The sequence below is a fragment of the Alosa alosa genome, chromosome 7 (assembly GCF_017589495.1).
Source record: "Alosa alosa isolate M-15738 ecotype Scorff River chromosome 7, AALO_Geno_1.1, whole genome shotgun sequence".
NCBI classification, from domain to species: Eukaryota; Metazoa; Chordata; class Actinopteri; order Clupeiformes; family Clupeidae; genus Alosa; species Alosa alosa.
This window is the reverse complement of record NC_063195.1, coordinates 19,558,244-19,572,513: the sequence shown is the minus strand read 5'-3', so window position 1 is coordinate 19,572,513 and position 14,270 is coordinate 19,558,244. Positions and strand designations below refer to the sequence as shown.

At 39.8% G+C, this 14,270-nt stretch overlaps 2 protein-coding genes across 3 annotated transcripts in view; one reads left to right on the top strand and one right to left on the bottom strand.

Annotated features, from left to right (window-relative positions):
- The window catches only part of LOC125298155 (histone H3-like), a 781,614-nt gene that overhangs the window by 662,680 nt on the left and 104,664 nt on the right, over positions 1-14,270 (bottom strand). The window lies entirely within an intron of this gene.
- Positions 4,274-12,627, top strand: LOC125298107 (B-cell receptor CD22-like). 2 transcript variants are annotated; one of them, XM_048248789.1, is made up of 12 exons: positions 4,274-4,404; positions 8,352-8,418; positions 8,652-8,996; positions 9,113-9,358; positions 9,525-9,863; positions 9,961-10,215; positions 10,331-10,600; positions 10,740-10,952; positions 11,339-11,444; positions 11,554-11,620; positions 12,199-12,280; positions 12,385-12,627. In XM_048248789.1, the coding sequence occupies exons 2-11, from the start codon at positions 8,364-8,366 to the stop codon at positions 12,262-12,264; spliced, it is 1,962 nt and encodes a 653-aa protein (XP_048104746.1). In that variant the 5' UTR covers positions 4,274-4,404; positions 8,352-8,363; the 3' UTR covers positions 12,265-12,280; positions 12,385-12,627. The 2 variants fall into 2 exon arrangements, with proteins under 2 accessions (XP_048104746.1, XP_048104745.1); XM_048248788.1 differs by having other exon boundaries at positions 10,740-11,012.

The window sequence follows — 14,270 nt, the reverse complement described above, 5'->3', positions numbered from 1 at the left end:
GCTGAAGACACACTGTCACGAGATATAAGCAACTCCTCTGCAGGATAAATGTTGTTTTGTTCAGTCATTTGAGCAATATTTGGGTAAGTGTTGCTTTTTCAGCCTATGTTTTCGATGGTAACCCATTGTCAGTCAATAGTGAAAGTAATTGCATATAACTGTCTTGTCGTTGACTGACACCTTTGTGAAGTTCGTTTCACTTTGCCAATGAGTTCAAATAATAGATGAGTGCAAATGCGTGAAGGATATGCTAGGTTTTAGTAAAGCATGGTTTTGTGGAATTCCATACAGGGCTGTATTTTGGGTCACCAGCGCATGGCGTAATACTCGTTATTCACCCGCGCAAAGTTGAATTCGGTATTTTGCACGTTTATTTTTTAAGCTTTGCGCCCAGGGGTGTGGCAATTAACAACCTAGGGAGGGGCCTAGCGCGTTGTCTAAAAATCGCTATCATACACCACCTAAACCTGGTCAGAAGTCAATGGCGAGTTGTTCATATGCTATTTTAAGAGCGCATGTCACCAGTCATATTGGCAGGTGCACGCACCATCCTTCTATCATTCATGAACGCACACCAGCGCACGTCCATGCAAAACATTACAAATTGCACGATTACAATGGGAAACATAATTAGAATAAAGATATTACGAAATACTGTGCATGTCATAATGAGTAGTTATTCACCATCATTTGCAAATTGGTAATGACGGTTAAAAGTGATTAGGGGAGAAAGACACGTATAGAGCACATCACCCACTGTCACGAGATATAAAACCCTCTGCAGGATAAATGTTGTTTTGTTCAGTCAATTTGGCAATATTAGGGTAAGTGTTGCTTTTTCCAGCCTATGTTTTCGGTGGTAACCCATTGTTTAGTGAAAGTAACTGCATATAACCAGTCGTTGACTGACTCCTTTGGATGTCAATGAGTTCTCAAATGAAAGCATGGTTTAAAATGATGTCTCGCAAGCTGCCTCCTTCAAATGCGCCTTTGAATGCCAAAATACCGATGCATTTATTTGACATATGATGTCATTCTCATTGGTTTAAAATGATGTTACCTAGGAACCCATATGACTGATTAAAAGACCTAGGAACACCTTGTTACGCCATGCGCTCCACTTTTGATAGCGAAACCCCTCCCAATGTGAACTGGACATCCTACTAAATTTGAATAGACTTTTGACGAGTGACGATGCACTTTAGAATGTCATGATAGGGCCCACAGTCTCGCAAGCAGCCTCCTTCAATGCGCCGTTGAATGCCAAAATACCGATGCATTTATTTGACATATCGCGCTTTGCGCCGTTAAAGGGAATGACAGATGTGATTCTCATTGGTTTAAATGATGTTACGCCCCAAACACACCCATATGACTGATTAAAAGACCTAGGAACACCTTGTTGCGCCATGCGCTCAATGTTTGATAACGAAACCCCTCCCAATGTGGACTGGACATCCTACTAAATTTGAATAAGCATTTGACGAGTGAAGATTGCACTTTAGAATGTCATGATAGGGCCCACAGTCTTATATAGCCTACTGGTGAGATCAGTTCAATACACTACCAAAAAGACTTGCTACTGCATTGAGTAAATAGTGTTTATGTTTTTGCCAACCACAACCTCTTTACATGATGAATACAACCTAATCCAACAAATGTACGTATACCAATGATACTGTAGGCCTACCTATACTCTAATAATACTGTAGAAAAAATACTTAAGCTGAAATTCAGTGGGGAAAATATGACATTACGTAATACAGTAAATGTACTGTAGAAATAAGCAACTGATAAGGACTGTGGGAATCAGTAACAAATGTTTTCATGTAAGACGGGGTCACTTGCGCTCAAGCCTTTTCGGTGCTCACACTCCAGGACCAAAGGGTCAGATAAACTGGCTGGGCCACTTCAAAGAGACTAAACACAGGGATGACTGGAGCACTCAGAGAACTTTTTAACTTTTTCATTGTAGTGCACAATCAAATGTTTTTATGTATTTACCAAACTACTCATCAATGAACTAACTGTTCATGGGTAAAGAAAGGTTTTTAGGGATCCAACATTTCCAGAACAAGTCAACTGACACATGTCCCTTGTCATGTAATGTGTAGTAAGAGTTACCCGCAGTGTAATCTCTAAATTGTAAATTGTGGAAGGTCCAGTAGCAGTAATGCTTTAACCTCTCTCTATCATGTGACCAGGTGTCTTTGGTATTTGGATTCAGAGCGACTGTGTGACAGAATGCAGCACAGAAATGCAGTACACCCCTACCCTGGAAATCCAGAGTTCCCGAGAGCACAATTTGACTTTGCTCAGCGAGTATAAATGGCTCATGGCATCATTTAAATGATGTGAATGCATTTTCCACAATGGAACACAATTTGGTGATTTGATTTTTCTTTGTCAATGTTATTGGCCTGTCTGTGTAACAGTCTGACCTATACAAATAATCAGAAATCATTGATATTCAGAGAAACACTTCATTATTGTCATTGTGTGTTCAAACAGACTGCAGACAATAACCCTGGGGCCACGTCCTCTGAATATGACACTCTGGCAGTAAGTTCATCTTTCTCAAATTGTTGTCCCAGCGGGTGTGGTGGACCTGTGGTAACATCGGCGACTGACAATTGGTCGACCCAGATACATTTCCTGAGCCCAACAAGTCTGTGTTGTTTTGGATAAAAGTGCCTGTTAAATATATCAGTTCAATGTAATGACACCAGGAAGCCTGCAGGACGACCAGAACATACAGGACGACCTAAAGCCTTTTCAACCTCTCTCTCTCTCTCTCTCTCTTTCTCATTTGACAGAATACATTTCAGTTTTCAGTAGTTGAGTTCATGAGGAGTTATTGGTTGAAGAGAGGGGAGACCAGGTGGGGGGATGTTGACAACTATAAGGCCAAATACCAGCTAAGACAATAGCTTTGCACTTCACACAAATACATACACAGAGGCAAATTGACTACAAAGGTCATTCTGCCTTTTGTCACCGTGAGAATTCCTCTCCTGCCTATATGCAAAGAGGCTGGCCTTACACACACACAGCATATACAACTGTACACCTGCATGTGCCATTGTGATGAGAGAATTGGGAAAGGGATGGCACATAGTACCCATCTATAACTCATTTAGTTTCTCTCAAATGAGTAAAACCAGTGTCCTACTATAATGTGTTTATTTACTATTTATCACACTTTATTTGTATAATTTTTAGGCTGTCCAGCCTGGTCCTGCTGATGACACATACACAGGTCTCAACTTCACCACCAGATCTCCTGAATATGACACTCTGGATGTAAGACATTGCAACATATTATTTAATGTGTAAGTGTGAGTATTGTGTTGATGTAATAATAATTAGTGTTGATCATATCTGTCATGTGTTCTGCTCTCAGAATGTGAAGATCTCTGCTGATGGTGCCACCTACACCCCCACAACTCCAGTTCCCCTTGAGGCCTCAGACAACAAGAACTAAGAGAAGAGAGAGAAAGAGAGAGAGAACAACAGCGGCGCTCAGGGAGCAGTGAGGGGTTAGGTGCCTTGCTCAAGGGCACTTCAGTGCTTCCTACTGGTCGTGGTATGAACCGGCAACCCTCCGGTTACAAGCCCGAAACGCTAACCAGTAGGCCACGGCTATGTGTATGTATGCATCTTTTTACTGTAATTGTACAGCCATTTGAAAACTACAGTAAAGTTACACATAAGGGGAGTAAGTGAGTAGGCTACAAGACACTGAATACGTATATTTTTACGGTATGCTCTTTGCAATTCTACAGCATTGTGACAGAATTTGATAACTAGTTCAACAATTTTGTATGTAATGACTCAAGCAATGAAATGAAGACTATTAGTTTTATTGGGAATGACTATTCAGCATCCATAAGTATAGTTCATTTTGACTGACATGACATAAGCAAATGATAATGTTAAAAAACAGCAGAGAATTGTATGAAAGCAACTGATACATGTCCAAAAGCATTTGCAATTTGTTCAGAGGAAGGAGAAATTGCTAGTATGATGTGCACAAATGACTAAATGTTGTGGAGGTTGAACTAATAGTTATGAGAATTTTCATTCTGATCTGAAAAAAGCACCAAAGCGACTGAGAAAAACTGTAATAGGAAAGATTTGAACAGTAGAGGGATATTGGTACAGACCATCACCCCTCAAAAATGGTTTAACCCAAGTCTTGATTGGGTAATTGGCTGGCCTATTTAAGGCCGGCTCATTTCATGTTGAGGAGAAGACTAAATAAAGGAGTCCTGTGAGGTGAGAAGTCTAGTGTGAGAAGTCTAGTGTGAGAAGTCTAGTGTGAGAAGTCTAGGACAGTGCATTTGGGATTCGACTACTTGTTGTGAGGTTGTGCAAGATTTTTACTCGGTCATCAGACTTCAGGTAGGTTAACAAGTGTATTTATTTTAAATTACAGTACGTCTTGTCCAGCTGAGCTAAAGAGGAGCATCATCGTGCCAGGCTACTCTGCTGACGCAGATCTGACTTATTTTTCTTGCCCTGAGTGTAGGGATGGGCAGAACGAGGCTTTGTGAAACAACGAAACGTTCAAAGCAATTGTGCCGGAATTGTGTCGAGGCTTCGAAACAATCCGCCACACGTAACTCCATGGTGACATCTAGTGGCCAGTTTTGCTAACATCACATTTTGACCATGACGCACAACTGCTTCAGACAACGAATATAAATGGCCAACATGGAATGCAAGATTACGTCCACAGCCACGTGGTTCAGTGGTTAACACACTTGCATTCGGCCAGAGCGACTCCCTGCTGGTGCTTAAAGTTCAGACTAGTATATGCCTTCAGTAACTAGAACATTTTTATATCTGCCAGTTACAGATGTTTATTATCCTTTGGAATATGCTGGAGAGGAAAAATGCTACAATGGTTTTAAAATGTAGGCTATGCTTATGGCCCAGTTTTTTTTTTTGGGAACATGTTGTAGGGAAATAAAGGATGCATGAATGAAGCAGGTTCATCTATCTATCTAAACTATCGCTCACTGTCAGTCTCTAGCCTGTTCATTAATCTATATCACTAACCTATCAATCGCTATATGTCGCTATATCTCTCAATCTCTCCTCATAAAGGGAAATTTCCCGGGTTTCTCACACAAAATACGGAAAATGTCAACATTCGTCCCCATTAACGTTGGAAGGGTTGGAGCAACAAAGTAGCCTACTTTATTCAGGACTAACAGCCTATATTAATTTGGTCAACTTTATCCAGCCCTAAAAAAGCTAAATTTACCTTTGGTTTACTTGTAGTTTACCGTGTAGCCTAACTTTAAACGGTGTGCATGCTTAACATAGGCTAGTAAAGCATTGTGCTTCATTCATCCACACATCCAGCTCCTAACGTTTTGATAAATATTTCTACCAGTTGACCTTGTTCCTGCCCATCTCTAGCTTGCTGTCTCCATCCTTTCTGTTTTTGTTTGCAAAAAAATATATAGTATTTATTGGTAACCAGCAACAAGTGCAATTTGTTAATCGCGGTCATGCTCTCCTGCGCAAACAAAATGTGTTACGTTCCAAGTAGCAGTGCATAATTCTGCTTCATAAAGTTGGACAAATACATTTGGTTATTTCATATTAAATAGCCAGTTTATGGTCTACAGTGCAAAGTTGGTAAGTTATGGTAGGCCAACTTGGAGTGAATATACAAACAGGGGAAATTCTTTGTCTACTCGTTGCTGAGTAGTCTGATGGGATGCGCACGTAGACATACGGCCGAACACTGCAAGCGTCAATGAATCGTGCTCTCACGACAACCACGTCGTTAACTTTAAATTGGTTAACATCACTCTAAGTTCGCATTCAAGCAAGCAAAACGATGATTTTGAATACATCTTTCACTGGAAGGGCAAGAGGGTAACAACAGGACAACACAGAGACAGGCCAGATGGCAAGACTAATGTTATGAGAGTATTACAGTAATATGGGATATTATACGGGAAAATATTAAAATGGCAAGACAGCGGGGGAAAAGTTAAAATATGTGAAACCCGGAAAAAGTTGGCATGTTAGGTCTTTTTCGGTCCCTGTGATAATTTGTGAAATTGTGCAAACAGCCTTTTCAAGTCATTTGAGAAGGAAGGAGTGGTAGCATGCAAGCTCCCAAATTGACTCGTCTGAGAAATGGAGTTTTGGACAATGTTCAGCTTCGGCAGCTTTACAATGACTGAGGAAGCCTAGAGACAATCCATAGCAACTAGTTCATGTGTTGAATTTGTTATTACCCAGTGTGCTTTGTTGAATGGTCTCAATGTTTTATTGTTTTATTTCATGTGAATACTTACTAGAGGAGTAACTTATTTCAAGTAGGCTAATGCAGTTGCAGGAAGTATGCATTTAGTTTCCATGCTTATTGTGTTTCCACAAAATGTTTGAGTAAATCTACTGAAATGGCCACCATCTTGGTGAAGTGTGATGTGTAAGATCAGAAAGCAGAGGTTGATTTTCAAACGGTAACGTAAGTCAAAGTTTTTTCAAAAAAGAACTAGTGTAATTCATTGTTAGCTGGCTTGCCTGCTTGTGTAGTGAGACCGTTGATTTAGAATGTGACAGCATGTCTTTAATCTTTATTAAAAGATGATACATGTATCTCCTGTCTTAGTTACTCTTCATTGGCAGCCAGAATTAAATTCAAATCCCCTATATGACACTTAATAGATCACTGTGGTGATTTCTCAATTATATTTGGTTTTGTTATTGTAATATAAAACACAATATTTTTAATTTATGATATTTGATATTATTATTATTGTTATTATTACTGTTATGTTTAATGTAACTTTAACTGTTCATTTTAACTTAAGGTTTATATTCTTTAAGTTGCTTTGGACGAAAGTGTCTGCAAAATACTATAACTGTCTAACTATAACTATATGCTCTTGGCTATATGGTTCACAGTTTACAGAGTTATTTGTAGTGTTTCTGCGTGTGTGTGTATGTGTGTGCGCTTGCGTGCGTGAGTGTGTAAGTGTGTATATAATTATGACCGCCGTGAAGCGGTCATATAGGTTTAGTCAGATTTGTTTTGTTTTGTCAACCCATCCCATTACCAGTCATTTCATGTATAGCGCCACCAATAAAAATTAAAAAGCAAAACATTAGGTGTTGTGATCACAATATCTCTGGCTGACATGGTCAAAACTGCACGAAATTGAAAGTGTAGGATCGTTATGACACCCTCTGAATGCATGCCAAGTTTCATGGACATTCGTTCATGGGGGGCCATACAATACATTAATTTATGTATGTATATATATGTATATATGTAATATGTGTGTGTGTGTGTGTGTGTGTGTGTGTATTGTTAAATAATGGTGATTCACTAGTCCCCTACAGTATTTTGAAGGAAGGAACCAGTTCTGTATGCATTATTGTAACTGATGGGCTAGTTTATTGGTAAAGTAGTTGAATAGCACACTATACATGCACACACAAACACGCACTCAAACACATAACCACACATACACTCACACACATGCACCTACACACCCACACACCCACAAAAAAAAACTTGCATGCAGGCACACACACTCAATAAACACACACAGAAGCACACATATACACAAAAACAACCACACACTCAATTACAAACACATAAAAAGGGAACAAAGTAGGAAATTAACACAATTTGACAAACGTGACTTATTTTTGTGGAAAAAATGTGCTGGACTGGGCAGCGGTCATATTTTGTACCACTCTGCGGTACATCTAGTTTATTTCATGTTTGCATCTGGGGCATATAATAAGTATTAGTCTTTATGGTTCTGCAAACTATGCTTAGAAAATAGCATTTCACTAGATATGAAACGTTTATGTTTGAAATGGTCTTGGTTACCCTAATGTTAATGCATCTTAAGGCCATTCTGTTTTACATAAGGGGAAGTAGTGGGTTGCCCCCTGCATCAGCATGTTTCTGCTCATTTTGGGTTCAGTCACCGCATTCATAACAGTTATTAGCAGCTTGACTGAAGGAAAGGTTAGCCAATAACAGATGTGTCAGTGAGAACTTGAGTACTTTTACAAATGGGACATTTTTGATCTTGTTTTGAACATCATGATTTGATGTTATTTTACAAGCAGTAGTAAGATATATTCTCATGTTCTTTACTTACCTCTTTGTTCGCTGTCTAATTTTTGTGCTGATTAATATAAAGTAGCCTACTGTGTGGTAACACTAACTTGTTAATGGTGAACATTTGCAAACAGATAATGTCTCTATTGAATACATAAGTACTAGATTTTGGTTTTTGGCTCATCTAATATAAAATAATTTTCATTGTCTCCAAAGTGATAAGGCTTGTCTTTTTTAAAAGGTTGGTGCAGCCATGCCATTCACAAAAGGCCCTGTGATTCTCACTGCAGTCTTTTGCCTTTTATCAGGTAATCCTGCTCTATACTGTATATCTCCTCATTAAATGTTGAAGCTGCATCTGGCCCTGTGTATCTAATGTGGTCATATATTCATATATAAGGTCATATCTACAGTGATACTGTCTATGTGGTTGTGAGCAGCTGTAACAAAATATAACTGCTGTCAAATCTGAATTAGGCAGATCTTCAGCTGTGGAAGGTCCAGTAACAGTAATGCGTTAACGTCTCTATCATGTGACTAGGTGTCTTTGGTCAGAGCTACAGAGTGACTTATCCCTCAACCAGCATCTGTGGTTTAAAGAGGTCATCTGTGGACATTCCCTGCACTTACTTATATCCAAGGAATCGAAAAATCATACAGGCATTCTGGTACATCAAAATGACTGGGACAAAAGACACGGGTGACTTGAGTCTGGACACCAGATATCAGGGGCGTGTGGAATATCTTGGTGATAAAGTCAACAACTGCACCCTACGAGTCAAGGATCTGAGAGAAAGTGACACTGTGGAAAAATACAAATTCAGGTTCATAACTGATGACCCAAAAGGGAAATTAGCTGGATCTGAGGTCTCTCTGACACTTACAGGTTAGTATTATGAAAAATGGATTTTAAATTTCAAACTAAAAGGATTGTTTTTTCAGTAAAATAATAACTTAATTTTTGCTATATGACCATAATCACTTAAGTCTTTTTGCACACAGATCTTCATGTGAAAGTGAGTCCAGAATCAGTGAAGGAGGGAGACAGAGTAACACTGACCTGCAGCACCACCTGCAGTCTGAGTAAAAACCCCACCTACATCTGGTACAGGGACTCACAGCCTCTGAGCAACTCGCACACAACCGGCAGCAACACCCTGTCCATACCTTCAGTTAGCAGAGAGGAAGATGGTGGTTATTACTCCTGTGCTGTAAGAGGACATGAGGGTCACCCATCACCGTCTGTGTGTAAGTACAGATTAGTTTGGTTTTGTTCTTGCTCTATGAACATGGCTGCAGTCTTGCTGATAAAGATTAACACAAACTGTTGAGACTAATTTTAGGCAATTAATACCACTCTATGATTGGTTATGTACTTTGTGTTTGTGTGTGTGTGCGCGCATCCATGTTTCAGGTATTTTGAGTGGTTGGAGTGTGACCTCCACTCCGCAGAGCATCTGTGCCTTGAAGGGCTCCTCAGAGGAACTCCACAGCTATTACACCTATCCTTGTGATCATGCAGTCACAAAGGCATACTGGATTACCATGTGGGGGAAAGCTAAAGAGAACCCACCGGACTTGAAACTGGAAGAACATTATCAAGGCCGAGCGATTTACACTGAAAATAATAAAAATAGCCAAACTCTGAGGATAGGAAACCTTAGCCTCGGTGACTCAAACAGTTATCAGTTCAGGTTTATAACTGATAAAGGAGGAAAATATTCTGGTTTAACTGTTGGGCTCACAGTAACAGGTATTATACATATTTCATAATGGCAATCCTCAAAAGTGTTTGAAATGTTAGTGGACACATGGACAAAATATGCTATTTATTTATAATGCTCTTTCAGAACTGCAAGTGCTGGTTAATTCAGCAACAGTGAAGGAGGGAGACAGAGTAACACTGACCTGCAGCACCACCTGCAGTCTGAGTAACAACCCCACCTACATCTGGTACAGGAACTTGCAGCCTGTTAATGATCTACACAGAGCTGACAACAGGCTGGATATAGACTCTGTCAGCATTGAAGATGCAGGCAAATACTCATGTGCTGTTAAAGGACATGGGATTCACAGTTCACCTGAGTTGATTCTCAATGTCAGATGTAAGTATGTGAGATTTATACCATCCTTTATGATTCTATTTTATATGTCTGAGAAGACACTGGAAACAAATCCATGGACTGTGAAAAACCTAAATGACAGAAATGTTTCTGACAGATACTCCAAGAAACACATTGGGATCAGTCCATCCTTCTGTTGAACCAGTGGAGGGCAGTTCAGTGACTCTGACCTGCAGCAGTGATGCCAACCGAACAGCACACACCTTCACCTGGTACAGGAAGCATGGGTCTGAATCAACATGGCTTGGACAAGGCTGGAGTTACAGCATCACTAACATCAGCACTAAACACAGTGGGCTTTACTACTGTAAGGGAGAGAACAAACATGGAGTCAGTGATTCAAGTGCTACATTTGTGGATGTCCATTGTGAGTACTGTTAGATGCTACTTCTGAACATTTGTGACTTCATGTGGTAATTTAGAGTAACGTGCATGGGGTAAATAAGAACTGAGAAGGCTACTTTTATTGAGGGTTCATTGGCATCTATTTACTATCATATTCCTAGACTCCCCCAGGATGACCTCAGCATCACTCATCCCCTCTGGTGACCTTTATGAGGGCGAATCAGTGACTCTGACCTGCAGCAGTGATGCCAACCCACCAGTGCACACCTACACCTGGTATAGGAAGACTGGAGATGAAACAGTTCTTCAGGGCACAGGGAGGATGCCGAACCTCACATTTAACCTTGTCCCTGGTGTGGATGGACTTTATCACTGTAAGGCACGAAATAAGGTCGGCTTGAAGAACTCCACCGGAGTCAGGGTCTCCTTGCCAGGTCCAGAGCAGTTTCTTAATTGCACTTCAAAATTGATCTCAGAAGGGGGTGGCAACCAGTTTTTTTTTTTTTTACTGGCTGCATTTCTTTGATGAATGTACTGTGTTTTACTGGGGTGTCCTTCTGCATTTCTGTGTCATTCTACTGCATCATGGTTCTGTGCTACTCGATTTGAGCTCCAGGAACATGTATTATCAAATAACCTTTGTATTAGAACTCTGATCTATAGGTCTGCATCCAAAGTCTGTCACTGCTGATGCATATTAATGTACTATGTGATACAACTGCTATTTACCTTTTTGCTGTTGCTTTCTGTTTCTAAAAAGTCCCAAACAAACATTCCTCCTTAAATCTTGTGGTTGGAGGTGTGATTGGAGGCATGCTGGCTGTTGTAGCTGGAGTTCTGACTGGAGTTGCTGTTCACAAGAGAGTGTGAGTTGTTCTTTATAGTGTAATTCTTTACAATATGTTAGTGTGTTAATTAGAGAATGAGCAGTGGGGATCGCAGTTAAGTGTTAAAATCACAAATCTCTCTCTGCAGAACTCAAACCAGAGAGATGAGGGGCACCAGCACTGCAGCAGTAAGAGACACCACCGCTGGTCCACAGGTATGAGGGGATGAATCTGTTATTGCCTTCATGTCCAAATTAACAGGGATGGACCATTTATACTGCAGGAAAATCATTTAAATGATGTGAATGCATTTTCCACAATGAAACACAATTTGGTGATCATTTGTAGCCTGGGTGTTCCCATGCTGCCTTGCGCGCGATTTGATTCCCGCTGCTAAGGCAGCCTGGAAACTACCGCCCTAATTTTTGCCTCGGATAGGGAACCAATCACAGAACAGGGGGGAAAGCAAGACTATGATTAGCTATGCAGACTCATTTGATAGACATCCGTGGCACCCAATAAACGGATCTGGGCATTTTTTTCAAATACGAGAAAATGAACGTTTGGTTCCCAGACCACGTCTCATTGAGAAGTGGTGGCGCTAGCCTGGCTAGATCATTTGATTATTCTTTGTCAATGTTATTGACCTGCCAATCTGACCTTGACAAATAAACAGAAATCATTCAGATTCAGTGTGATTCAGTGGTGAAACACTTCCAGTGTTCAAACCAGTGTCCTATGTTTATTGTGTTTATTTATTATTTATCACACTATTTATTTGTATAATTTTTAGGCTGTCCAGCCTGGTCCTGCTGATGACCCATACACAGGTCTCAAACCTCACCACCAGATCCCCTAAATATGACACTCTGGACGTAAGACATTATAATACATGACTTAATCTATAAGTGTGTGTGCGTTTATGTAATCATAATTAGTGTTGATCATACAGTATGTCTGTCATGTGTTCTGCTCTCAGAATGTGAGGATCTAATGGTGCCACCTACACCCCCACAACTCCAATCCCCCCTGAAGCTTCAGACTATGAGAACCAAGGGAAGAGGCAGAGAGAGTAGAGATGCAATTCCCAGGTTCACCCAGCATGGGGTGCTGTAGGTGGAACGCTGAAAGCTTAAACCATTTGATGCGTTTGGTTCCAAAACGCTATATATCCATTTTTAAAAATATTAACAATACCCAAAAATATTTTTACTGAAATGAATTCGAAAATAATGAAATGTAAGTAAATAACTAAATAAATAAAATGAATAAATTAATTAACATGGTGGATATAGCATTTTGGAACCAAATTCTTTATCTCTTTCCCTTAAGTTATTTTCTATTTTTAAATGTATAATGCAGAAAGAACACATGATGGCTGGTCTTGCTTTGTGTTTTCTTGGTGTTTATTTGTATGATTTTATTCGTGTTTATCTTTGATTTTATTATGTTCCATTTTGTGTGATTGTCTTGATAAAAATTGCATGGTTTTCTGTTTGCTCCCATACCAGATTTGCCTCATGTGTAAATATGCTAATAAGAAATAATCATTCACTATGCTTTTTTAAACAATGACCCTAAAGAATGTAATTTAACAGCAAAGCTAATTCATTTTAGTGTAGAAAATGTTATGACATTTGTTACCATATGTTTCCTGTTCACTAGCATCAGCTTGTGAAACTTATTATGAATCATAGTTACAGTATATTTGCTTTTTCATACATTGCACATTTGTAAGTTGAAGGCTTAATTCTATTCTTGGTGATAAATCTATAGTAGTGTCTGTCAATACATGCAAACAATTTGTTACAAAACCTTCTGGGTTTGTTTGAAATGCTTCTGATTTATAATGCTAACTTATCAAATATCAATAAAAAGGCCTGGTGAACACCACCATTAAGATGACAGTTACCTCATTTGAATTCAAATTTCAAACATATTAAATCTCTGTGAACCTAAACATGTATTTTAACATACGCAATGACTTTAGAAATGCAGACTTTTTACTTCTAATAGACTTTGGTTGTCCTTTTTGTTGTACGAATACGTATGAAAGGGGAAAAAAAATGCTGCCTTTCAAGATATCTAACAGGGGAGCGAGGCATCAATAGCCTAGAAATCTAGACGCGCCCCTAGCGGCCAGGGCTAGTCTAGCAACTCTCCGTTGGCTTGTGAGCTCCAGAAATCGACACTTAATCAGGCCATTGAAATCATGTAGAGTCATTTGGTGGGCTTAACATAATGATTGATGGCAGAGTTGCAACGGTTTGGCTTGAATTCCCTGCTACTTGAAAACAAATCCTATTGCGTGCAGAGGGAATTTGAAAGACAACTGATTATTCCGCCCCTCGGACTGAGCACTGCGAACGGTGAGTGCCCAGACCCTACATTTTAATGTGGGTCTGGCTCGCCAGGCTAAGGCATCAAGGCATGTCCCGATCAAATATTTCAGTGAAAATATTGCCTTCTAAGATACTTTCGTTTTGACGAATTTTGAAGGCAGCATGGATGTATCCTTCATGCTGCCTTCAATGTCCAAAATTCTATTTAATTGTGAGCAGCTATTGCTGCAGTCAAACTTTACATTATTCTTCTTTCTGGTACCCTGACAACGGCGTTCTGTGTTGAAACAAAGCAGGCAGCTGCTTTCCGTTTTGTACAGACCCTTAGAGTGAGCAGCTGCATCAGCATCTTGACCTTTCTTTGGTTTCCTGTTTGGTTGTAGGCCATCGCCTGAAGTGTGAGGTTGCCACCCATTTAGAGTAACATGCCCTGCACACAACTCTTTAAATATACACAGCAGGCCTGAACTGAGAGGAGAGTTATGATTACCTGTCCTGTAATCAAGACGAGAGACTGCCCTTT

What these genes read in the sequence shown, in the direction of transcription:
- LOC125298107 (XM_048248788.1), top strand. Translation starts at nt 8,364, where the DNA reads ATGCCATTCACAAAAGGCCCTGTGATTCTCACTGCAGTCTTTTGCCTT. An exon ending in TCACCCATCACCGTCTGTGT is followed by an intron (nt 9,359 to 9,524) that starts GTAAGTACAGAT and finishes TCCATGTTTCAG; the next exon opens with GTATTTTGAGTGGTTGGAGT. An exon ending in ACACCACCGCTGGTCCACAG is followed by an intron (nt 11,621 to 12,198) that starts GTATGAGGGGAT and finishes TATAATTTTTAG; the next exon opens with GCTGTCCAGCCTGGTCCTGC.